The following is a 27,630-nucleotide window of genomic DNA, read 5'->3' as shown; positions in this document are numbered from 1 at the left end:
TGCATGGATTTTAGTGTAATTACGTCTCGTTCTACCAGAAGATATACAAGGAGAAAGATAAGAGTGAAGGGGATGGTTAGTATCTGATAAAATAACACCTGCCAGGAGTTTGCATGATTTTAAATGTCTATCCACAACCATATTAATTATAACCTCGAAAGATTCACCACACATCTTGCCAACTGCCTTCAGCACTCTCCGCAAATCAGCAAAGTCTTTTCTCAAAAGCCCCGGAAAGAATAATGGAGAACAGTAAAGAATAATGGGTAATATGGAAGAATTGACAAATTATAATGGTAAATGACGAGTAATCCCAAGAGAATGCAATCTCTTTATGTAGTAAGTCAAACGGAAAACCTTCTTTGACAACAATAAAACGTGGGTAGACCAAGACAGATCAGAGAAAAAGGTGACACCAACATAATTGACCTTCGACACTGAGTTTATCAAAGAGTCTCCGATGGCACAAGCATTACGGGATCTCGAAATGGTGTTTAGATTCCGTTCATGTCTCATGCTAAAGTTAACAGCTTGATATTTAGACGGATTAAGTATAAGACCATTACCAACAGACCAACAATCAATACGAGACAAAAACTCATTCATTTCTATGGGATGTAAAGAGGAAGAGATAAGCATACATACAGTGAGATCATCCGCATATTTCACAAAAGTGTTTTCTGTGTAAGATGGCAGATCATGGAGAAAAAAGAGAAAAGAAGAGGTGAAAGAACAGCTCCTTGTGGTACACCTTCATGAGATAGTAGAGAATCTGAGCACTTTCCTCCAAACACAGTGTACTGTTCCCTTCCAGAGAGGTAGGAACGTAGCTACTTGGTTATCCAGCTGTCAGTGTTGACGCTGATTAACTTGTTAATTAAACGTTGTCGTGGTATAGAATCAAAAGCTGAAGTATAGTCCAGAAAAGCACATCGAACATACTTCTGACCCTTTTCTAAGTTGAACACTATGTTGTGATGCAGAACAACAACAACATCTAAAGTGCTTCTTTTGCGTCTGTAAGCAAACTGATATGGATCAATATGCTCTTTTATTGCAGGCTGAAATGGAAGTATTAATAATTTTTCCATTGTTTTGAGGAAGGGTGAAGTTATTGCAATAGGTCTAAATTTCACATTCTTATCACCAGATACTTTCTTGGGTACAGAGATTATTTCCATCTTTCTCCACATTTTTGGTATGAGATTAGATGAGAAGGATCTGTTAAAGACAGTTGTGAACGGATAACATAGGAAGTCAGCACACTCGTTGAAAAGGATGTTTGGAATACCATCAGGTCCCAAACATCAAGATGAATTAAGCGACTGGTGACATCTTCAGACATCAGTTTCAGTGAAAGTAGGAACACAGCTATTCTTTAAACCTGTGGTTAAAGGGAGCATCATATCAGATGACTGACGTACAAAAGACTTATTTAAGTCACAAACATTCAGCTGGTTATCGCTCCTAATCTGTCTGTCACCTGTAAGTTCTTTAAAGAGTTTCCACATACTTGGAGAGTTTTTGCAAGACAAGAAATTTCGAGTAAGCATACAGTTGAGACGTCTAATCTCTAGGTTTATCAGACCATTTAGCTTACGAACTTCATTAGAGTTCTTCTCCTTGTACATTCTTTCTTTCACCCTCCGTAGTCGTTTTAGTTATGAAGATGTAAGTCGATCAAAACTTACAAAAATGATTTCATTGGGACAACAAATATCAAAACAGAATTTAAGGTAACAAGTGATAACATCAGTAGTGTTTTTCAGTGAGTCATCTGTAAATAATTCCCAGTTAGTCGTATGAAACATGTTTTTCAGATTTCGGATATTTTCTTCTGAGTAATTCCCATATTTGACTTTCTTGGTTTGATGTAAGAGTGTACTCTTCCCATGCTTTCCATATACTTTAGGTAGAACACGAATTATACAGTGATCCGAGCTAGACAATGGAGCACGTTTACGAGTCGCATATATACCCACATCATTAATGAAAACGAAGTCTAAATGAGCATCCAAACGGGTAGGAAAATCTACTACATTTTGGTGACCTAGTGACGTAAGGAAGCTACAGTCACATGAATTGAAATCACCACATGCAACTGAAAGTGAATCACTGAAGGCAGTAACAGCGAACTCAGTGAATTCATCAGCGAAAACAGATAGCGTAGATGTTGTGCAGTCTGGAGTCACGTAGGTATTGGTAACATAAACATATTTGTATTTATTCAGATGTTTTGGACGACATATTAGAGTTAGACAGTCGATAAAGTCATTTAAAAACTTGAAACATGCAAACGAAGATCGACACCAATTCACGTTTACAAACGTAGCTACACCGCCACCACACCTCTTCTTATTGTTTGATCGATCCTGACGATGAATTTTGAAACCACGTAGTGATACTAGGCAGTCGTCCTGTAAATCATTTAACCAAGATTCTTGAATTGTGATGACACCACAATTACGATACATATTTTGACTTAGTAGAAACTGCAGATAGTCCACTTTGTTGATTAGTGATCGGCAGTTAGAATTTAGAAGCTCGGGAATCGACATATGATAAATGTTCATTCTCTTTAACACATATTGCCAACCACCACGATGTCTTTTATAGTACTTTTTTGCAACTTGTGCAGCGAAAGGTCGTAGGCTTTTCATAAAAGCGCCTGGATAGGTTATGCGATTAATGGACATAATGATAAGTTAAAACAAATGAAGAAACAGATAACTCGTTGAAATAATTAGATGGCAGAAACAGGTAGCCCAGATATTCAAGCAGGCCGCTGATGCCGTGCTTCCAAATCCAAAATGTAATGCATTGAAGATGATTAACACATACAAACTTCTTGTTTACAAGTGCCTAAACGGAGGGCAGAACAGAGTACAATATTGTATCGAATCTTAACAACCTGCCAAATATCCTGTCTATGACACAAAAGATATAGGATCAGTAAACAGTAACTAGATAAATCTTTTATAAACACGATATGTTAATGGTTGCTGTACAAAATAAAAAAGCACTTGGATACAAGGAAGGAATAAGTAACAAGCACACTTAATTTTGCACCTTAATCAGAAGACATTGTTTAGGAAATGCAAGAAATCATAGTTTCGTCGATTATCCCATTTGTTTAACAGCTTACTTTGCTTGTAAGTAAGAAAACTAATTTTGTGATAAAAGTAGTTGTACAATGCAAATTTGTAGAATTGAGTATGGTAGATACTACTTCTTATTGGTAATAACAGAAGAGAGTTCAATTAAGCCGAAGTAAAGACTTTCTATATAGTTTGATCACCCAGAATATTGTCCAGTCTTATATGATAAAATATATCCCATGTATTAATGGTACAGACAGTCGAACTGTTGAGTACAGATTATATTTTGATATTGAAATTGAGCAACTTGTTGAGAATGAAACCTTTTGGTATGAAAATGAACTGTGAGAAATTGGTGAGATGCAATAGCTATTTAAATCCTATATCTGAATATTTACATTAGAGTTCATTTTTTCCATAGTACGACAATAAATGACTTATAGGATATACAAGTCAAATAAATCGTAGAGGATACAAATATAGTTGTTGGGAAAATCTTTATAGTAACGTCAAATGCCTGAATTACTAATAACGCATTCCTGTTGATTGATAAGCAAATTTTTAATTCAAGAGTTGTGTTGAGTATACAGTCATGAACAAACACTACCACTTGTCTTTTCAGTATGGGGTTTTGGAGCTTGTCCAATTCTACTGAAATCACGAACCACCACTGAAAACTTGGAAGCACTGGACGACGGTTTTGTCCTGGTAAGAGACTTTCCAACAGATCCCATCCGAGATCCCATATGCGGAACTCGAACCCAGGACTTTCGGTCTCGTGCGAGAATGCTGAGCCGGCATTCAGCAGTGTTAATGTCTAACCTCAGTCAATCCACGGCATTACGTGACCATCTCCCATTGACTTTGATGGGTAGCTGCCTCACAACAGACACGGTTTAGCTCCACTGGTCACGGAACTTACAAACCATTAGCTTTTATATCAAACAGTCCTGACTGTGCACGCTTCAGTTAATTAGTACATGAATAGGATTCATCGGACCATATAAAGTGACACATATACCTTTAATGATTTGAAAAAGCTATTTTGAAGATGTTCATAAAACGTTCTGTTGAAACTGATACACATAAGAACATATAATTGGCGGCAAGTTTACGTGTGAGACCCCTTATCGTTTTTAATAAACATCAACCGATGTTGGAAATTACAAGATTGCTTTGTACATGAGTCTAACAAAGTAGCTGGTATATCTAAAATAAGGATATCAGTTGTAAGGATCTGTCACGCTATATTTCGTCGATATGTATTAATTTATATGGATGAGATTTTCAAAGAACTTGAAGTATGAAAACCCAGTTTTGAAGGAAAACATCAAGGAAATAAACTTAATTGTACAAAGGAGGGAATCACAAGGAAAGGAATGGATAAATAGAGAATGTTTGATATTCACGCATATACGATAAGAAAGGTATGATGAGGGTGGAATTTAGAGAAAACTCAATATTATACATTACCATTTAAAAGTAGATCGAAATCAAATAAACTCAACAAGAGATCTACCAAATCAACTATAATTACGATACGCATGTATTCATAGACCCTACTAAACAATTTCGGATTAACTTAAGAAAGTACTTGTGACATAAATAGTTCTTACCCTGAATTTGTTAATGACTTATCACTTTGAGACGCCATAACACGATTAGATGTAGTTTGAAACAAAAAATTAGAATCCGACACATTTGTTGTTACAGGACAAAAAGCTGATGTCTTAAATTGGGCAGGATCGTTTGACGACTGCTGTTTATACTGAAAGGTCGCATTCCCATCAAATGCTTCTGTTAAGCATGTTAACGTACTACCTAAAATAAAATGTAAGATATTAAGTTAGTGAAACTGTTGTCTAGTTTACAGTTACAGATTGAAAACTCTTATAAAGAAAATTGTAGAACGTTATTTGATAATGTGCGATAACGAAACCCGTGATTTAATTTACAATGACTAATGATAAATCCCTGAAAAAGAACTCAACAGGAAACACCAGATCTATATGTTGTGTTTCTGATAACAGTGATAGCTCTTAACAACTCTTCGATACCAGGTTACAAAATTTGCATTCTCTTCTAACCGAGGCTACTTGTAAAAGAATGACGTGAAGACTTATTTGGTAGAGACTAAAGAAGATTAATTCATATTCGAGTTTACTTAGTTATAGATCGATTCCATTAAGTGATTATTAGTTAAAGAATTTGTCAAACTGGACAAATATCACTTGAATGAAAAATCACAATGAATTAATTAACACAATCAAAGTGCACTGAAAGTCGAATGAATGAAAATCGCTTTACATAAACATGTGAATAATAAGATTGATCTCTGACTAATATGTTATATTTGAGGAATTAAAAGCTTCAACAATTTCCATTCATAATAATGGGAAATCCTAATTTTAATAAACCTTCTCTAAATCACAAATAACGATTATGGAACTGTTTTGCTACTTTATCACCATTTAGCATAATTTTGGTGTACATTGAGAATCAGGTGCATAGTGAGACATAGAGACATTAGTAATTGGGTGAGATGATTTAGCTATTAGTACTAATTAGTCAATTGAAAGTGAATAAGTTACGGATAATCAATGGTTTTTGTAAAGTATCATAATGCGCTATGACAGTTACATTGTCAACATACAGAGGTGAAATGTCACCTTTCTATATTTTTGGTAAATGCTACGAGAATTTATTAGAAGACATACCTGTATACTTAATAAACAACTTTAAATAAAGATAATACAGTTAAACACTATACAGACACCTAGGCAGTGCGCATCCACAATTCCCCTTTCGAGATTCGGACCCAGGACCTTCTGTCTCGGTGCACACTGCTGAGGAGTCCCATACTAGGAAGAGACGGCCGTCCCATTCTTCCAGGTTTTCAATGATAGTCTAACATCGATCGATTCATGATCGCAATCGAAAAAACCTAACGATATCCACGAACCCATACTAATAACTATACAGACAAGTGGACTCGCTTAATTCAAGTACGGATATGAAATTATAAACACTATAAATGTGTTGTTATACATACAACAAAAACTTATTTTTACAAATTAGTATACACATTTGCAATAGTTGAAGGACAAACTACAATGACAAAGGTGACTTAAAACAAATAAGTACAATAAACTCCTTACCAGATTCACTTGAATGGTTTTCATTATGACATACATTGTCTGACGAATTCATCTGAGAACAGCTACCAAAGCCTTTCACATTATCTGAAACAGACGAGAATTGTTGCTGTTGGTCGATACGAAGAGCCTGAATCACCTCTCTGGAAACATAGTGTTTCCCAGTTTTAGGTTTAGCATAAGTAGGTGCGTCCGCCCAAAGTGGTGTAAAAGAAGGTGATAAGGAAACTAGTGGGGATTTGATACTGCCCTGTTTATTTGTGGTTGGAGAACAAGGGGAACTATGTGAATTGCTTGAGTCCTTATGATAAGGTGTTGTGCTTTCACATGTACTGGCAGTATGTTGTCGTGTCCTAGTATACTGGCTTCCTGGGATGATAGTTGGTGTCGTCAAAGATGAAATATAAGGGTGTTGTGGGCTATTTCCATTGGACAAATACCGATTCAATTCAGTTTGATGTCTGCGGATAGGGCGAATGTTACATTGCGTAATGTTCGCTTAAAAAACAAAGACAAAAATCTCTTGATGAAACAAATTATGCACAATTTTGATAGTTCAATCATATTATGTGGTATGGTTATAAAAGTTAGACTGTAAGCAAATCAACAGCTTTGTGAATGTGACTTTGAATGTTAAACAAAATTTATAGCACAACTAATATATAAGTATTACACAATGTATAGAATTTCCTTATGAAATACGGGATGATATTTTTCCTATGTAACAGTTCATAACTCTTTCCTACTGTATATTCATGTTGGTTGGGTCTAACTAACCAATACTAAACTCGATAACGAGAAACGTGTGTACATGGCATTTTTATTTGATGTTTGTTAACCGAATGTTATGCATACTATCTATTATGAACCGACCATTTTAAACCGATACGAATTCAATCTTTACTATTTCGAGTCCAAGTGCTATCAGATGCTTTCAGTTATAGTCACAATTAACGCTGATAAGAGAATACTGTAAGAATGATTCAAGTAAAAAATTGCGAATTATTTTAAACAGAAAATATGAGAATAAATTTATGGTATAATGAAGGATTGATTGCTTTCTATGTTAACGTGGTGACAAAAAAAGAAAGGATGAAGTCCAAGTAAAAAAGATTGGTAAGAACCTTGTTAATTAGTTTTATTGCGAAATAATACTAATATGAGGTAGTCACTGACGTCAAAAAGTGTATCTATATGTAAGCTAACACTAAAAATCAAAGAAAAATTAGATTGTCGAACAAATATTTAAAACTTTAATGTCCATGTACGATATATGTAATTACAGAAAAAAGTGCTTCATTACATATATATAATTTCATATTGTCTTAATGTTAATGACAAGAAAACAAAAATAATGATATTAAACAATGTGATGACAAATCCTAAATTACCTGACGTATCACCGTTATTTATCAGTGTTCGACTAATAGTAGACCAGCTGCTTGGTAGTCTTTTACGTCGACGAACATCTTGAGAGGGAGAAACTGTACTAGAGCGACCAGGAGAATCCGTTAATGGCTTAAAGACATTCTGTTCGGATACAGAAAAGGGTGTACGAGGGCTGTACTTTAAATTGAGTTCCATTTGTTCTGTATTGAGACCATCAGCAGTAACGTTATTATGGTGTTCATTTTTATCAGCTGAAATAAAATTGCATTGAGTTTTATTGTACGGAATACCTGAATGAATATTGTTGTCTTGTTGTGAACAGTTGTTTGATAAAAAAGTATCGTTGGAAATATTATCTTTAGTAAGCTTTTCTGAACAAATCAGGCAGATATTTTTATTATTACACGTTTTCTTATGAAAACCATTATCACATGAATCATGAGAATCAGAAGAAAGAGACAAAAGTCCACTACAAGTACAAGGTAAATCTTTGAAGCAAAACGAACAGTACGGTTGATAGAGTAGTTCTTTCAACTTCAGCGTGTCCAGAGGTTGTGAAGGTAAAGTCACCAAATAAGGCTCAGATCTAAAATGACAAAGTTTGAGATGTTGAAAATATAATTGTTACATTTTATTAATTATATTTACTTGGGTTTAATAATGAGCAAAACCCAAACTAATAAAAAAGGCCAACCACTTAAAATGAGTATTACATATCTTACTATTTTATAACGGTTGTTTCCAAGATAACAAACATTCAATCTTAATAGGAAAATTCTAAATGGGGAGCCTATTGATATCATATAGTTAAGTAAAAAATTTATTTTACTGAAAGATTTGCTACAGATGAAAATATGAAATTTTTGTTTGTTTAATTAGATTTTTAGTCAAAACGTAAATAAAGTAGGATTCCACAAAATTTATTCCAGTTTAAACTCGCATGTTTTATAACAACACCGCGTAGAAATCAACAAGATAGAAAAAAAACTAAGAAGTGAAGGTTAGTAGTATCATCAGTACTAAAAACAAAAAAATACAAATTAAAAGATACAAATACAATAAGAAAATGAAAATTATAGAGCAATATTATAACTAGAAACAATGGATATATTAGAGGAACACATGGAGATTTGCACGATGAGAAAAAGATAAAAACTTATGACAGATGGGGATTTTATTCGTCTTTTAAAAATATGCCAGTCACTTATTGACTAAAAGTTATATATATATATATATATATATATATATATATATATATATATATATATATATATATATATATTGGTATTTGATGACTACTTAATGAATATCATCCGTAAGTGAAATAAGGGAAATATACAAACTGGTTTTAAACAAAATTCATACAAGAGAACGTTATATTGGATAAATATCACAATAAATTAAGAGGAATATTAAACTGAATAAGATCTAGCATTTTATCCAATCCCAACACTTTCCCTGGTTTACCTGGATATGTATGAGTACGATACTTCAAATGGATTGACTTGGAGGTTAGATGTCCTTCTTGTAATTAATGCGATCTCCCGGGCTAGTTTTGTGGTAGTAATTCAAACTTTTCGAGCTTTTTTGTTCACTGGATCTTCTATTAGTACTTCTCTCAGTAAGGTTTCTCAATCTGCGATTAACTGCGTGTTACGTCCTTGATCTATCTACCCACCAATATACAGAAGATAGCTTGTCTTAATCTAAATTAAGACTTTGATACGATAGGCTGACTGGTTTAGCCTCGAGGCTAGAATCGAGTGCGATCGAAGTGAGACTAACTGCCTTGAGAAGAGAGACAAAAACCATTCTATCACCTGATTGGCTGACAAGCGCGCACGAAAGAAGACGAGGCAAGTGGAACACCACTCGATTTATTACCGATTCCCATTTAGATTATCACAAAAAGGTACATGAATAAATAGATGACTAACATGGCCATAACGAACAAACAGTTAAGAAAATACAATTATGTCCAAAGCTGGGAGTCTAGAGTAATTTTGGATGAAAAATGGGTATGGCAGTGAATTATACATCAAACGAAAGTTTATGGTCTGTAGAATAAACTATGGGGGGATAATAAATTTCAGTGTTTTACAGGCTTTGAATTAAATGACAACGTCCCAAAATAGTATCCGTGGTTTATCATAGTGTTATAACTTGTGACCGCCGATTAGGGAGCAGTGAATTATCGATCGGACCAAGGATGCGTAAACCCGTATGAACAGCCCAGAGCCCTGATTGGTCCTGCTTCCTGCCTAGCCCAGCCAGTTAAGTCCAGAACACCAATCCGAGCCTCCGCGATATGAATCATGTATTTCAAACATACTCGGTTTATATACCAATCAAACAGACCACAACGTACCAATAAAATATGAAACAACATTTGTACAAGAATTAGCCAGATGTGGCTGTGAATGAGGGAGGTATTAATTAATATACTGGGTATAACTCAAGAATGGTAAAACGTATAATAATAGTTTATGGGTCAAAATAAAGCTTATAATAAGAGGGATATGAATATGCATAGTTTAGTTACTTAATAATTATACAGTAGAAATATACGTTTAGTATTGGTCCATAAATGGATCCCAAAAGTTACCATTCATTATTCTTGTCGGGACATAACACATAGCTTCTTGTTTTTCTGTTCACATCAGTGAGTCGTCTTTACACCCTTCTCTTATGTGATTAGAAAATCTCCTCCACATAGGTTCACTCACTTTCATTTAGTGTATGACTGTGCCTGTTTTTTTCTACTATGCCATATAACCACCCTGATTTGAAACTGTGGAAACTCTTCACCAAGAAAGCTTTCTCAAGATAACAACTTTTAGCGTTAACAGCATCATTTACAGTTATAATTCCAATTTATGAGAAATCATTCGGATTTTCCGCTAAAATATATTTTCTGCTGGGGACTTCTCACTCACTATTGTGGGAATCTGTGTTGAGTGCCAGCTTAGCAGTAAATTCTGTACGATTTCTTCTACTGCTCCTTCCCCTTATGCCTTCTGAACTGCTTTTCTATCGAATCAATAACCCGTCTTGTCTGACCATTTAATTGACAGTAGTATGATGGGAACCTGAAGTGATTGACATTGTTTTCCACACAGAAAACCTCGAACTGGATTGAGGTAAACAGTGTTCCATTGTCAGAAATATTGCATGTGATAGTCTAGAACGATCAATCAATATAAGTTTCCATACCGTAGCATTTGTGAAAAGAGTGTTCACCATAAAAGCTTTTGTTCATTCTGAAAATAAATCGATGATAATGAGGAACTGTTTTTCCTGCAATGGCCCATTAAAATCTAGGTAAAAGAGTGACCAAGGTCCTATTGGTGCTGGTCATGTTCATAGTTCAGCTTTAACACGGATTCCCGCAAAAGTCAATGGAGGATAGGCAGTATAAGGCACATTTCGAGTGTTAATTTGGTTGCAAAGTGAAAATGTACTGAGATTTCGGTTAACGGAACACCTGTTAACATTCAGATGGACACTGGTTCAGATATTGCAAGCACTGTTATGTTCATGCTTTGGACAAAGATAAAAGGTAAATGCAACTTCTCTAACTCAAATAGTTTCGGGTTAATTAGTCATAAGCAACGTAGAACCTGGGACACGTGTGGATCGACTTAAGTTACCACACTACTTCAGCACAAGATGAAATTATCAAAACAAATCCCACAGTAGTAGGAGTAGTGACAATATCAATGATAGCATAAAACACTAGGTATAGATAATATTCAGAAAAGAATGGATTCGTGAAACAAAACATAAAAGTATTTTAAAACAGAGACTGAATTCATCTAAGACATTAGGAACGATTCTGAGCTATGTTATTCAGCCTCTAACCACTGATTACAGTAATCACGAGAACCCCAAGTAGGTAGTCTGCACTTGCCTACATGATGCCGCCTAATGTTTTGTTTCACCTAGATTATTCCTTACCTACTCTTACACCAGCGAACATCACCCGCTAATGTAGGCAGTGACTACGCATACGTCATGTATACTCCAATCACTTCAATCGACGAAGATTCCCAATTTCATCAACTGATTTACCATCTTCATCTAGCACAATGCGTCCGACTTTAGTATTATTCACTCGATGGCAAGCAATCGCTCCAAGATCAGAGCACGATAAAGTCTCGTATAGTTGTCTCGGACCACGCTGGGAGGATATTTGCCACTCCATACATGGTTTGACCAAGAGATGACTTTACGTACTTGCTTACTTACTTGCTCCTGTTACCTCACGTAGAAGAGTATAGTCCGCCCACCAGGATTTTTCACTGAACTCTGTCATGAGCAATTCTTTCCAGTTGTTTCCAATTGCTATTCATTCTTTTGATGTCTGTTTTTAATTCCCAACGCAATGTGTTCCTCGGTTTCCCTTCTTTCCTTTTACCTTCAGGACCCCAAGTGAGGGCTTTTCATGTGATCCAGTTCGATGGTTTCCGCAGTGTATGTCCCACCTATCTCCAAAGTCTTTTCCTAATTTCCTCTTCATTTTGAAGGTGGTTTGTTCTCTCCGACAGTAGGCTGCCGCTGATGATGTTCGACCAACGGACATTGAATATTTTGCGTAGACAGTTATTTATAAATAATTGTACTTTTCATCAAAAAAGTCTACCAAAGATCCTCAGTGATCGTTAACCAGATACGATCAGCAATAACCTACTGCGGGAGGTATGAGAAGGGGAACTGATGGCTTTGGAAAACTATAGGTTAGGACGATAATATATGTTAAATAAGTTTCGATGCATATTTAGCTCAGGATTCTTTAAATGTAAGGTGAATGCTTCGGCGATGTAAGAAATAGAAAGCCAGGTTCCACGTTACTTATGACTGACAGAGTGACTGCTTTCAGTAGGTTTTTATTTACCATATAGGTCAGTTTAAACGATATGTTTTAATCGAAGGAGCGATATTCTAAAGGTTACCAGTGGCCATCTGATACAAAAATGTGTTATATATCACACCGCTGTATCGATGAAAATAATCAGATTTTCTTGTTTAGTTATTTGGACATGTGAGACCGAACCGTAAGAGAGGAGAGCAGTTGTATTGATCCAAATCATGTACTCATTAGCTTATCTACATTGTCTATCCAGTACTGACGACCTTCGGCTAACCAATGACACGATAAATGTGAGATAAAAAACGAGAGTAACACAAAATGACTATTGGTCCAGAATGCAATTTACCACACTAGCAAATTCGAAAATAGAGAACAACTCAGCAAGTGTCCTCGTACGACGGGGATAGGAAGAGTCAGCCCTCCCTCTCGAAATGCTCTCACATTACCACGTGCATACAACCACTGCCAGGGAAGTTCCACTTATTGCCTTCTCGCGGTGGGGTGTTGTTTACGAAATCGAGAAGACAAAAAGCGAATGTCCGGCGCTTTAACCGGGCCAGTGGGTATTGAGGATTCACCTAGGGGAGTTGGAAAACCCTGATTCCAAACCAATGGCACACATGGGCTCCACTATCCTGAGGGAACAAATGGCGTATGAACCTACTGTTGGTCACCGGCTACCATGGGACTACATCTCTTGATGTTGCCCCACTGCCTTATGGATCAGACCTTTAGGTCGAAGGCCCCAGGCGTGGCCCCCTAAGGAAACCACCAGTTTCGGTCTGGGCACCAGGGCAGAATCACAGCCCACACACAAATCAAGTGCCTTGTGTGGCGCATATCTATTCGGTGCCCCTTTGTACCAATATTTTTCTGTATTTAAATAAATAAATAAATATAAACTCAGCAAGTATGTAAGCTTGAATTTATATAAAAACAGCCAAATTCTGACCCTATGTCAACAGAATTAAGGAATTACAAAATGGTTATAACTTTGCCATAAGTGGAAGAGGACTGAGTGATAGGTTGGTAATAAATTAACAATAACTTGGGAAAGCTAAGACACAAGACAGTAGATGAGTCAAGCGAAAGCTTACATGTAGGGGAATACAAATATATGGTAGTTTAAGTACTAAATAATTATACAACAAAAATATAAACCATAATTGTAGGTGGGACTGTTTCGAAACCTCACTACTGTTTAATACTTAACCCGACATAGTACATATCATTTAAGCTTCGCACAATTACGATAAACCAGTAATAGGATCGAAATGATGGTATGTAGTTCAAAAACAGAACTGATACGTAAAAATAGTAAGATGTCCGAGATTCAAAGTGAGACAATGAGTGGGCCTATCTGTTCCGCTGGGATATACCATGAAGGGTTTTATTCATGTCTAATATTGTGAAAACTAGATACAGACAGCTCAGTACACTGTTTGGATCTTCAGTTAATAACCACGTGCATTGACTCAATATCTCATATTACGACTTTGAGACCTATTGAAGTAACTATATTTGAGACTGAAACATTTACACATTTTAAATATTGTTGATTGGAAATTGAGATGCTTTACATACATGACGTATCTTTTAAAGAGTAATTGTTTGAACTGAAACTAAAAATTTTACTTAGCTTATGTTTTTATTACGCTAACTCCTGCTTATAGTTGATATGATATAAACTAATATTAAGAAGCTACCGGTTCAAATGTTCCTGTGACCTAAAGTTTCTTTATGCCTCGATCACAATTAGTCTAGCAAGGAATCAAGGTTGTTTGTGATAATCTAAATAAAAATTACTACATATCACGTAATGACCGTTACATGAAACTTGTATATATGTGATCTTTTCGGGAATACACTTTGTATCATACTAAGACGTTAGCAGTTAGATGTAGTAACTCTAAACTCACCAAATTAATATCAGGGTGAACCAAGTACAAATACAAACAAAGGAGATATTATCGAAATCCCTGAACAAACATGATGCTAGTATATGTTGTTTTTATTACCTCGATCTCCTTTGTAATGCCTGCTGACTTTTAATAGCTACGTTGGTTACACCAACGTTAAGGACAGAGCTTATGTCAATCTTTACTGTGAAAGGATAGTTCTTGAGGAATCTGAAGACATAAATGAATAGGTAAAGTATGTACCGACTTAAAGTTGTGGCTATAAAGTGGGGATGGAAATAGAACATTTCAGCACAACTGTTTGCATAATTAGGTATTTCTTTTTAAAAACTAATCAACATGTCATGAATTAATTTTCATATAATATAAACACCTTACTTACCTTCTCCAGTGACAAATATTACATTCCCGTAAACAGTGTGTGTGACCAGAGTATGGATAAGATTTGGGGTTAACAGTGACCTATCAATTTTAAAAGTATCAAAGGAACAATAAGAAAGGCTGTTACTAACTAACAATTGACGGAATAATATAGAAGTATGGAAATGAACACTACATTTTATGAGCTGGGAAAACAATGAATTTATACATCAATCATATTTTGACACACTTCACATTTTCTTGTTGCTTTTATTATATGAACATTATCCAATGTTAGCTTTTGTTTGCTCAATAAAGAATCGAAAGAAAATGAATAATCATATCATGAAATTCAGAAAAATGCTTCAAATCTGCCCGAGTAAATACATTGAGAAAATTAATTTTTGAGCTAAAGACTTGCTGTGATTTAAAGCATTTTAACTGTTGCAAAAAGAGAAAATGGTATACTATACTTCAATTTGTTTAAGGAAAGAGGCTTAAGAATATAACAGTTGACCTTTCCTGTAATCTAAAAATCTCCTATGATGCAACAAGTAATCATTAAGTTGCATTATTTATTTATTTAAATACAGAAAAATATTGGTACAAAGGGGCACCGAATAGATATGCGCCACACAAGGCACTTGATTTGTGTGTGGGCTGTGATTCTGCCCTGGTGCCCAGACCGAAACTGGTGGTTTCCTTAGGGGGCCACGCCTGGGGCCTTCGACCTAAAGGTCTGATCCATAAGGCAGTGGGGCAACATCAAGAGATGTAGTCCCATGGTAGCCGGTGACCAACAGTAGGTTCATACGCCATTTGTTCCCTCAGGATAGTGGAGCCCATGTGTGCCATTGGTTTGGAATCAGGGTTTTCCAACTCCCCTAGGTGAATCCTCAATACCCACTGGCCCGGTTAAAGCGCCGGACATTCGCTTTTTGTCTTCTCGATTTCGTAAACAACACCCCACCGCGAGAAGGCAATAAGTGGAACTTCCCTGGCAGTGGTTGTATGCACGTGGTAATGTGAGAGCATTTCGAGAGGGAGGGCTGACTCTTTCCATCCTCGGCCGTACCAAGGTATTTAGAGGCTTTAATCAAATTAGACCTTCATTACAGTAGGATAAGTTTCAAAACTAAAATAAACAGACATTCATCTGCAGGTTAGGAGTGATACTTAGTTATCGAGGAAACAAAATTTTTAGCTTCTACACAATCCTCAAAATTACTTGATAAAAAATGGCAAATATGTAAATGTTTATGTAGGTGAAAATATTCAGTAATGTTTCGTAACCTCAGACTTAAATAATAGGTGAAATCGGTACTCCAAGAAACTAAAGCTAAAGTGCTGGTCTACTAAAAGGGTTCAGAGCGATGAAGCTGAAAATCTAAAGACCATATTAAGTACTTTTTACTCTATATTATCCATCCAATTTGTAAAGCATCAGATTATACCAAACAATCATATCGTATATCACATTTTGTTGCTATATATTTGATAGAAAACAGGTGAGACATATTTTCTTCATGAAGTTTCCCAGTGCAATAAACAAACTTGGATCGACTTGAGATCAATTACTGGCTTAAGTGAATGCAAATATTCACACCCAGATACATAAAGATCTCTTTCAATAGTAATAAAAAAGACACGTAAGGAAAATAATTAAATGATGCCCTATCCACATATCTTCTACTAAATGATATTCAGCATCTACAAAACTAAGAAGACAGCTGCACTAACGAAATATAAAAAACACTACAAAAAGCATATCGAAGCTAATGTGACCATTTTATTCCTCTGATAAATGAAAAAAGATAATATTTATATGGCTTATAATGCAGAAACAAGTAGAAATCATTTAACTTCTACTAACTAATAAAGATTTAATTGATATTTACATAGGACTTACATTAATACTATTAAGAGAAGTGCACTGATATGTTGCTACAGGATGGCTAGACAAACGCCGTCTTGGATGCATAGAAACCCTGACATAATTTGGGGGGAAAAAGTAAATTTCAGCACTACTTGAAATAACTGTAAAAGGGAAGGTTTGTGATAAAAGTGTGAACTTATCATTACTCTCAAGCAAAAAGTAATTATTTCTTTATTATCCATAGGGCCTTTGTCACATAACTTAGTAGATTAGCTATTATTCAGATTCGCAGAATCGGTTATCATGGTAGCTAACATTATTTGCCAGGTACGTTTATAAACTTGCCTTTAGGCAACGCATCACATGCATGAGAGCCAGTGATACGATTTGATCCCACAAACCAAAATGGTTGGTAAGGTACTCTAGCTTGAGACAATGGTTGAAAGGTGAGTGCTTAAAGACACCGTCTAACCTAGCGACTTCAAATATCAGCACAATAATAGGCATAAATATTTCATATTCCCATCAGACATCGTTGAAGGATAGATAGAAGACTGCTGCTCACGCTGGAGCGTACGCATAGAATTTGATCATGCACTAGTGAAAGCAAGACTTTTCAGGTGTTTTACTGGGCGTACGAATGCTACAGCAAGAAGATCAGCTAGATGTTATTTCGGAGATGAAAAGGTCAAAGATATATTCAGGGAAGTATCAGCTAAATACCTAGTCGATAGTAAAGGAATGGTCCAGCTTGAAGAAGCTGGGAACGATATCCAGGCAGCTGTCAATACAGCAGTGATATCAAACGGCAACTTAGGAAAGACCAGGTGGCATTCACTAAACTGACAGAGGCTCGGAGAGCGATGAAGAGCGACAACTCAGATATAAAAAAACGAAAAGTTTATGCTACGATCGTGAGCAGTGGTAGGCGACGAAAGTAAAGAAGACGGGAAAAGCAGAGTTAATATGAAAGTGGGTATTAAAAAGATAGATGTTAGTGAGACTATCTTGGAAAAGGATGGAACTATTATTCACTATTAATCTAGATTAGATAAAAGGGCAGAACACTAGGAAATAGACCAATTGACCTCCAGCTACTCTTTAGTTACTCTCCAAGCCCAATCAACTTGAATAGCAAATCGACACAAACTCTTCAACTCTTAATGATTTTGGAAGGGATATAGGTCATCTAAAACTAGGGAGACCGACAGGCTCTGAAAGGTTAACTAATGTAGTGCCTGAAATATTAGGTTTTATAGGCCTTGATCCCTTACCTAGGGCCCGTAAAGAGCAAAACCTGGAAAACCAAGCTAGTCTTGGACCTGAATGTGGATATGCAAACCAAATATTCACTTTTCATCAGGTGCTAGAACATAAGCATACTCGCAGGAACTCGACTCTGAAAAGAGTTTCTAGACCTTGAGGTGGCACGCGATTATGTCGTTAGAGAGGTTCTGTGGCAATGTTTATCATTGAAAGGCCTACCAAAGAAGCCCAAAATCCTTGAAAGGGCTGTCTACTCAGAAACTATTGACTGAGTCAGCGTTTATAAAGCCATGTCATCTTTAAACGGCGTTTGTCAGGGGTGCCTAATATCTCCATTTTTATGTAACTTTTTGATAGATATTATATTAGCAATAACACCTTTAACAAACTTTTCAGGGCTTTATTTCTTATTAGGAGTTACATTTATTAACTACGAATACGGCTGAGACGTAGGTGCATTTATTGAAGACGCTGACAAAAAAAGCCGTCGCTTGATTGCCTGGAGCAACAATGCAAACATGTTTGTGATATGTTTCTCTCCCTTTAAATCTAAAACATTACTTCGGGACCGGTTTGCGTCAACACATGGACAAGCGATATGCAGTGAAGTATTTAACTGCGCTGGCCACTTCACTTTTGTTGAGAATCTTATCGCCCCTCATTGATTGATGTCTGACGAAATCTCGGCATGAATTTAGAAAGGTAGTGAATCCTCACCGACTGACTTGTTAAGATATGCATCACGTATACCCATTCACTAATTACCCTGATAAGTGGTGGTTGCTAGTGTAGGAGTAGATTAAAAGAGATCTAAGGCGGCCAAATCAAAACATGAAGTCAGTTCATGAATTCACTGACTATTGGTTTGAGAAATGTAGGTTAGGGTCCACGAGATAACCACGATTAGTGATTGGAGGCTTTGGATGACATGGAGCTAAATCGTTCGCAATGACCCAGATGCATTCATTCCATATCTTACTTTTATATTGAATCCCAAAATCTCTTGTTACATACGCTTCCCGATTAATACTAATACTAAATAACCATTTAAACATGATTGGATAGATGCTTAGTATAAAACTGATTTCAACCTTATTTATTTTTGATAATTTTGACCATCTTCCTATAAAGGCTTCAAGCAGACTACTGGGTGGAACTTTTGAATTACTTAGAATTTTGATTGCTGAGATTATTACAAACATAATTGTACATATGTTTGCGATACATTTGATGCACAATGTTTGTTGAGCTTTTCGTTCAAATGAGTTGAAATATGGTATCCAAAACACGTACGCAGACATTTGAAAATGGACATATAGTTAGTAAAACATTAGACTACTAAAATTTTCAAAGACAGACATAATTTTATGATTGATAATCAAGTGCATTGCAGCACCGCACTTCTGCCTAAACATTAACAATGTGTTATTTTGATGAGCTATGAATATTAGTTCAATTTTCTTGCTTTCATCAAGGATTGACTTTAGATGGCGAACTATTGTAAATCAGAGACAATAAAGTGCTTTCGCCACTGTTTGCGACTCCTCGATAGTACATACACATGGACACTGTCAGTGAATGAAGCTAAGATACCGTCATACGTATTTTTCGACTGTCTTTTTAAACAATAATCTCAATGCTTAATCTGTCCCATTTCCATTGCTACTACATTATTTCGATCTCCTTTGTTATTTAGCTTGCTAATTTCATTTCGTCGTGCTAATATGCTATGGTAAATTAGTCCATGTTTATAATAACTGATGACTCTAATATACGTTCGTACTCTATTTTTCAACTGGTTTTCTTCTGGAATTCTTGTATATACAGATAACTAATATCATGAACTTTAAACGTATTTACAATAATCAACAACACCCACCATTTTTTTCTATCATTGACTGAATCAACATGAATTTCCTCCTTTACTTTTTTTGAACTTTTATCTGAATTAATCTTCATCTATTCAAAAAAAAATAAAGCATTAGGTTAAGGAATAGTATGAACATATATATCGCTACCAAGCCGACTATCACAATATGACAAAGACTGAAGTGCAATATAATAAGCAAGGTGGAATACTCGTCCAACAGAAACACATGAGTTTTGGTTTAAAAGTTGTCCCATAGTTTAATAAGACCGATAAAGATAGGGGACTATACGAAGTTTGAGTCTTTAGATAAGGACTTTAACTGCTCAATCAACTCTCGTTTTCAGTTAAATCAGTACGTTTATTTATGTGCTTGTCATTAGACAACACCAAAGAAGAAGGTAGTCCAGCATTTTCCCTACAAAGATCACACAAACTGTGTAGACAATGACTAATTCGGCTATTCTATGTAATCGTCCATCTGAATTATAACATCAACTTGATTAGCCTTAACATATGATAAAAATGTCCAGACAAATATTTTTTTGGTCAACAAATATATTCAGTCTACGAAATTCGAAACACATGGAAGGTTAATTCTTAATGCTTCATATCAAATCAAACACCGACAAGCAAACGATAATTTATTCGGAGTTATTAGTACGACAAAAGTGAGAAATGAACTGAAACGTACACAACCTTTCCTTCAAGATGTTTAAAATGTTGTGAATTTTGTCAAAGCTTCTGCTACACAAGAATATTCAATCTAAAAACGTTATTTTAACAATCTCTGTATGCTGGTAAAAACTTGAAAAGGAATGTTTGAGGTGAGTATTCTAGTTAGCAAACACGGTGGCTGTCAGTAAACCTTTATGAAACCACATGAATTTAAGTAAGAGAAACTGAAGAGCACTGGATCCGAATGACAACGTATTTAGAAAACTATAATTGAGGTGGGAACACGCCTCACTGTCAACAAGCAATAAGCTAATATGCCAAGCACTGTTACCGTGATTTGGCTGTTGTTAGCAGAAATGGTCGTAAGAATACTATTCCTACTAACATGACAAAACAAGTAAATAAGTGGCCAAACATGGTTAAGAAGAGTTTTGAGGTACACAATTATGACGATGTAAAGTGCAATACTACCTGTGCTACAGTATTCCTGGTAGTCAGTTTGTTGGACGAGGGCGGTGAATCTATCATAGGAACTTCATCATTAACCCACTTATCCAGATTTTTGGTAGGAGAAATGATCGCAGCATTTTGAGTCGAATTTGAGTAGACACGACTGGTAACAGGGTGGATAGGATTACATAAAGAAATAGTCTGGTCAGAATCGCATTTTTTAGAGCAATCAGAGGGATCGATAAGTGAAGCTAAACAAGTTAGGCGTCTCCAGTCTGCTTGATAAACTGCGGCTTGATTAGTATGTTCAATCATATCACATAAGTCAGTAGCACGGTTGGATAGGAAAAGGTGACTTCCAGGAGCTTCAGGGTGATCAGGGAAGGCAGTGAGAAAAAAGAGTGATGGAGGGTCAGTGAAGCTTCCTCTTACAGCGTTCTGAACACGGGCAGTACCACACTGCACTATTTCATCATTATCAAAAGTCCATGTTGCTAAGAGACGAGGATGGGAACAACCTGGACCCGTAGTGAAACATATACGATCACGTGTCACATGTAAATAGCCATCGCTTGAATTACTGCATAATGTAGGATATAATTTTCTTAAAGATGAGAAAATCTGGTTTTTAGGTCGTTGAATGAGTGGAAAACGTCTCCTATGACGTGCATAACTATACAAAATGCTGTTTCTAGGAGCAACAATCAAATCGGCATGAAAATATGAACCTATAAGGAGCACAAAAAACAGTAAATCAACTTAAGAAACTGACATAAAGGAAACGTATTTTAAAAGCAGCTAGTAAGATAGTCATAAACTGATTCATACACTGATACCCACAATGAATAGATTATTTTTAAACGAAGTGGTTGTCTCATAGGATGCATGTTTGTTGATAAAAGCCGAATTAAACTAATGACAATCAGTGACGATTTTTGCAGTAGAAAGTCATCTTCATTACTAGGAAAAATTAAATTATTCGGCTCGACACCAAAATGTTGGAAATTATGTCGAAAACTAAAAGCATAAAAGAAAACGTTATACCAAAACTGTTCAGTCTTGGTTCCAAGTGATCATCATTCTAACGAAGGCAAAAATAGTGTTTCCCATTCTCATATCCATTAAGCTAAGTAATTATTCAGAATCAATCAATTAAAAATATTTAAGTATTGAGACAGCCTGTTTACATATACTGAATGTTGGTGACAGGCCATTGAATCATGTTGCCAAAAATCAGTACATAAACTAACAAGGCTAATACGAATGACAGCTGTTTCGTTATAGGTTCGTTACCAGTTGACTCTAAAATAATGACTGAGATCGTGCTTCACAGACCAAAAAACTCGTGGAATAATGACTGACGACGAACAGGCTGAGTTCGAGCATGTTGTGGACGACCCGTACATATACTTACGAAGTCTATTAAATGATTGAACATTGTAAGAGGCTGATTGCTAAACATTATAGTATCACCCGACATAGTAATTGCATTTGATTTATTGGAAATGACTGTGATATCAGATTGCTGAATAGGCATTTGGGCAGTTTAGTAAAACCTTGAAGGTTTATATATTTTCATTACTAGAATACAACAGCGAAGTTGGAAGGAACGATGAGTCTAGCGATCTCCACACTTTTATCGATAAAGTGGGGTATTATGTTAAGCAAAAGTGGGAAGCACATATGCATACAAACGGAGACAACTAGATCGAATTTGTTCGAAGTACTCTTTTAGTTATATGTTTCGGAAGGTTGTCCATAATTAAACATTTAAAGACAATATTAAACAATTAGCATGAGTACCTATGTCAGAGCAAGTAAGGTTATACTCAATGATCTAAAGTTATGTGCGCAGACGCCAACCGTTAGCGAAAGAAAACTAAGGACCATATATGAGAGCTCGAAAACTTGACTTACATTTCAAATTAGCTTTTAATATGTCATCCCATTTAGTCATCTCCTCGAAATGTCGAAATGATATACAACGTAACTTGTAGGTACATACGAACATAATTACTCCGTCATGCTTAGAGTCTACTCCAAGAATGTAGGCATGAACATCTTGGCATCGACATATGCTCCCATCGTCGTTAAATACGAATAACTTTAGTGAGTCTAAACTGGGTCAGAACAACACTAATTTACTTATAAATGTTGCAGGTCTCTCAAGCGCGCAGAGCTTTTTCTTCCACTAGTAAGTTCTGGTTATATAGTGAAAACAGAGTCTACCTTGCCACTAACTCTAACCGGTACAATGCCTTCGATTAGGCGTCCAATACTGATCATTTTATCAGGTTTGGGGATCAAGGTCATCAGAACGAAAAGCCGCCTGCGACTTTCAATCCTCAATAGTAAAATTAGTTGGTCGTATCTCTTTTATTAACTATTACAGTATATTTTTATAGTTGAGACGTAGTTTTATTTTGGGGGTTTATACATGAAACCAATATTACTTGTTCTCATAGGGTGTTCCGATCGTTGGTTGCCGAATAGAAAGGACGAAATATAGGGGTAAACAACATCAAAATATAAACGGTTTATCAAACTTTTGAAACCGAGCTTGGTCTTGCTGGTTTGAACGTGAACTACTGTCAATAAGAACTTAACTAGACGTCGTCGTTGTATCGCAGAAATGGTGTCGTGAGACGAACTTCTACTCTAAATGGTTTGCTAAGCAACTTATCCGTTTATTTCAAACTCTATTCTTATATCTTCTTTTCGTCAGCCTATGATGCTCTACACGTGAGTTCCCTCAGTATATTCCTTTGTTCAGTTTTGCATCCATCTAGCTTTCTGTTGACCGTATTCCATTACTACGTTGACCTATAATTACTTCAGACTTGTCGACTAGTTTACACTCTGGACAGTTTGTATCCATATCAATACAATGAAGATTAGGCCAATGTAATGCAGTCCAGGGTGTATTTCACCTTACTTCAAATGCTGCATATTACATTGCCAGTGTCATTTCTATTTTAATACAATTTCTGGTGGTTCTAAATGCCAGTGCCAATGTAAATCCGGTTTATTACAAAGACGTCTAATTCTGATGTTGTTTCTATACCACTGTTATTTTAGTCCAGTTGTATCCGCCCAGCCCTGTTATAATTTGATTGCTGATTACTCCTGTATGTGCTAGTTAAATATATGACTGAAATATATATTCGGGAAAATTGATATTCTATTTCTTGCCTAATTCGTTGGTCTTCGGTATTCAAGTATGAAGATAACGAATACAACAAACCCCTTATTATCTTTCTGGTTCGTTTCCGAAGAACCAATTTTATACCGTTGTAAGGTCGTCATCATCTGATTTTACAGTTTACAGCGGACCTTTGTTCGTGAAACCATATTTTAATATTCTTAATAATATTGTAACCCTATCATATCCTTCATATTTATCATATTTGTTTTGTTCTTCTGGTTTTATACCATGGTTGTAATGATTCAGCACATTCGAAGTAATCAGAGTGAAAATCCCTGTCACTAATATTTTAAATAACCCCAGTAGAAACAGGATTCAATAACGTTTAAATAGTAATCAATATATCTAACCAGTTTCTTAGATATTTACTGAATGATAAATTGACTTGATAGCAAAAAAGAAGAGAAAAAATATATCTCAATAAGTTGGAAAGTCTTTTGTGTTAACTTACGCTTGAGAGGGAACGAAAACAACGGAGTGTGTTTGAAGTGATACTGATTATCAACCATACGATCTTTGAAGCTGAACACAATTTCCATATTAAACATATTATTCTATATCCAACCCGAATGTGTGCTTTATCAGTTCTTGATATTATATTAGTGGCTGTCGCGATGGGACTAGTCAGTATAGGCAATACTGTGAGTTCCACAAGAGACCTTATAGATTAGGCAGTCACATCGTTACAAATCATTCGTGCCAGTAGGTAACCCTCGTTCTGTTGATAGAAGAAACCAGACTGGTAGTGAACAGGTCTTTATGTAGCTCGTGTGACAGTCACAGTAGATCTGGAGGTTACCTGCTCAAACACACAAATCTTTTCAATGTTCAATATAAGACAGTAGAAAATTTAGTGCCTCTAGGAGATAAGAAAGAAAATGGATACTTGAGCTCCATTATTTTGACATTTACTTATTTGTTTGAGCTCAACTCTTAACTAATAAACCTTAGTCGTTAAAAATTTACAATTTTTGAGATTAGATCCATCATTCTAGTAGTGTAGACAAATTCACTTCATACAGACCTAAACCATAATTCAACATACTCTCTACTTAAAAATCCTCATAACGGATACATCCAATCAGTTTCTTTTCATCTGGATATCTTGATTCGTCTAAATCATTTAGAAGAGTTAAATTTTGAGGTGCGTTTAATCGGATGACAAGTTCTAAATGGAATGCTTCAAAGTATTAAATTTGAATATATCCCGGCGACAGAAGTGACGATTCACAGATTTGAAATATTATGAAGTCTTCACAAACTGAAATTCGTCACCTTAGGAAAACAGGCACTCAGATATACTCCGGCAATAACCATAGTTGGTGGCAGCATTCGAGTGTAATGAATAGTGCTCGCTATCTGATCAGTGTTGAAAGTGTTCAGGGTGTTTTCAAAAGCGTTTCAGCAAGCACCATTCGGTCCACAAGGGATCAACCAATAAATCTACAAGAAAAGGAAAATCCGAACATTTTGAAATGTTTAGAACTGATCACCAATAAGGGACTTCTCCATTCACCGATTTCTACTCTGTTATCGGCGGCTTCGTATGTGACTATTTGTAAGATCATTTTAATGAATTTATGCGCGACAGTGTGCTACGTGCTTCCTGTTTGTTACATGGTAAGATAATTTGTTTCTAACTTGTGAGTAACAACATAAATTTCTCCTTGCAGTACGCTAGGTTGAATCCTTCTTGCTCTAAATCGAAACTTTACTTCAAGACATGAGTCACAACTGTAATAAAACCACTCAACTGCAAGGTAATGACTTGATGGGACGAATTCACCAACTGTTAAATGCCTCTCATTCAATTAATAATAAACAAAACCGAACAGAGTCACTTCCAATAGCCTGACTCTAGAAACTTAGGGTATCGGAATTCGATACTAGATGACCTAGGTCCAACCTCGCTTGTCAGCAAATCTTTTCGTATTCATTTCCAAAAAAGGTTTTGACTTGTGTTCACGTATTTTCTTACCTCTTTCAAGAATCCTGTTAATGATGATTAGAGCTATGAAACAAGCCCACCATGCAAAATTGATCTTCTTTTCATTGATTGAACCGCCTGTCCAAACATAGATAAATAATCTGATCAACTTTCAAAGGCATGATAACCATCAGTAATCCGGTCGTATCTAAACGCCCTGGTGTCATGGTAACTATGAAATTCCGGAACTGGTCGGGGTAGTAGGTGATTAAAGGTCTTTCAGTTCCAACTTTTGAACATATTTGTGATAACTTCTGAAATGAATACTCCCGAGTGAAGCGAAATGTAAGACGTGTATCAATTAATCTGGATGTCTTTTGAATCTTGGGAAAAGTGTGTAAGACCTAAGCACGCTGTTCAACCCCCAGTCTTTGATGCAGATGCACTATTGGAAACTATAGAGGCTGTAACGAGTTAATACCTCAGCCATGAAATAAAGACAACTGGGAGGCAAACGACAGATACTACACTGGTATTAGATGCTAGCTTCATTGGACACATGCTCAGAACAGGTACTTTCAAAACTTTCTACATGATGTTTGAAAGATCCCTTCGAGTCATCAGAATGCTAGAAGACAAGGTAGCCGACAAATTTATGGTTTCGTTTTAGATCTCATCATTATTTCTTAAAACCCCACTGGATGAAAATATGCAAATCATAAGTGAACACAGGGACGCTCTTAACTTACCAGAAGATGAGTTCAACCAGCTATTAGTACTATCCACTATAGATATACAGTTTACATTTCAAAAAATTTTCACCACTGAGTTCAAAGAAGTTTCATAGCTGGACCACTAGGGCCGGTCCAGCAGACTGATTTAAGGGCAACACAGGATGAACAAAAAGAACTCAAGCATTAGACGTAACGGCACTTCAGGAATTATTACGACACATATATTGTTTTAAATAGTTATAAACATGCTTCTCGCGTATCAAATCTGCTGAATAAAGTGTAGTTTATGCGAATTTTAAAATTGAACGAAAATATTTTGGTCGATTCCAGTTTCTCAACACTGATAATCAGCTCAGTATGGAATGCCATGAGGTTGGGTCTATTCGTTGAGGGGCACCTGAAGAGGGAGTTATGTGAATTGCTGAAATTTCTGCCTTACAAACAATTATACGGTTTCGGTTAGATTACTATCCATACGTGTTTTGAGAAAAGCTTTCGGGATAGAAGGTAAAAGAATTACCAACTAGACTTCACGAGTGTCTGAAGGACAACAACAATCCACAAAAGTTTATCAGTAAGTGCGAAAAACAAGAAAAAAGGGAAACGAAAACTCACGCAGTCGCAAAGGTCTGTCTTTTTACCACCTAGCTTCGTAGGTGATAAAATATAGATACCAATTGTTCCCAGACTAAGTCCTGAATTGCGAAAGTTCTGTTTAATCACTTAGTTAGCTACAATGTATCAGAGAAGCTGTCTCAAGAGACATTTTAAAGTTATCAAATCCTCACCTGGAGTTACTTGCAATCGTATATATCAGTTTAAATTTTCATTTTAAA

General features: G+C 36.0%; 1 protein-coding gene across 2 annotated transcripts in view; it reads right to left on the bottom strand.

The window, feature by feature from the left end:
- MS3_00003406 (uncharacterized protein) overlaps positions 1 to 23,263 on the bottom strand; it is a 29,959-nt gene extending 6,696 nt beyond the window's left edge. Inside the window, exons 1-6 of one of the 2 annotated variants that reach the window (XM_051211196.1) lie at positions 19,813 to 21,746; positions 14,814 to 14,893; positions 7,933 to 8,228; positions 7,645 to 7,893; positions 6,257 to 6,751; positions 4,715 to 4,919 (exon numbers count right to left, since the gene is read on the bottom strand). In XM_051211196.1, coding sequence (XP_051073243.1) covers positions 4,715 to 4,919; positions 6,257 to 6,751; positions 7,645 to 7,893; positions 7,933 to 8,228; positions 14,814 to 14,893; positions 19,813 to 19,815 — 1,328 coding nt within the window. In that variant the 5' untranslated portion in view covers positions 19,816 to 21,746. Of the gene's footprint in view, positions 1 to 4,714; positions 4,920 to 6,256; positions 6,752 to 7,644; positions 7,894 to 7,932; positions 8,229 to 8,926; positions 21,747 to 22,845; positions 23,044 to 23,073 lie in introns of those variants that run through there. The other variant, XM_051211195.1, reaches the window with a different exon arrangement.
- Between the last annotated feature and the right edge of the window lie 4,367 nt (positions 23,264 to 27,630).

This window comes from Schistosoma haematobium, chromosome 1 (genome assembly GCF_000699445.3).
Source record: "Schistosoma haematobium chromosome 1, whole genome shotgun sequence".
Lineage (NCBI taxonomy): Eukaryota > Metazoa > Platyhelminthes > Trematoda > Strigeidida > Schistosomatidae > Schistosoma > Schistosoma haematobium.
The sequence above is the reverse complement of the archived record's forward strand: the minus strand, read 5'-3'. Positions and strand labels throughout refer to the sequence as shown.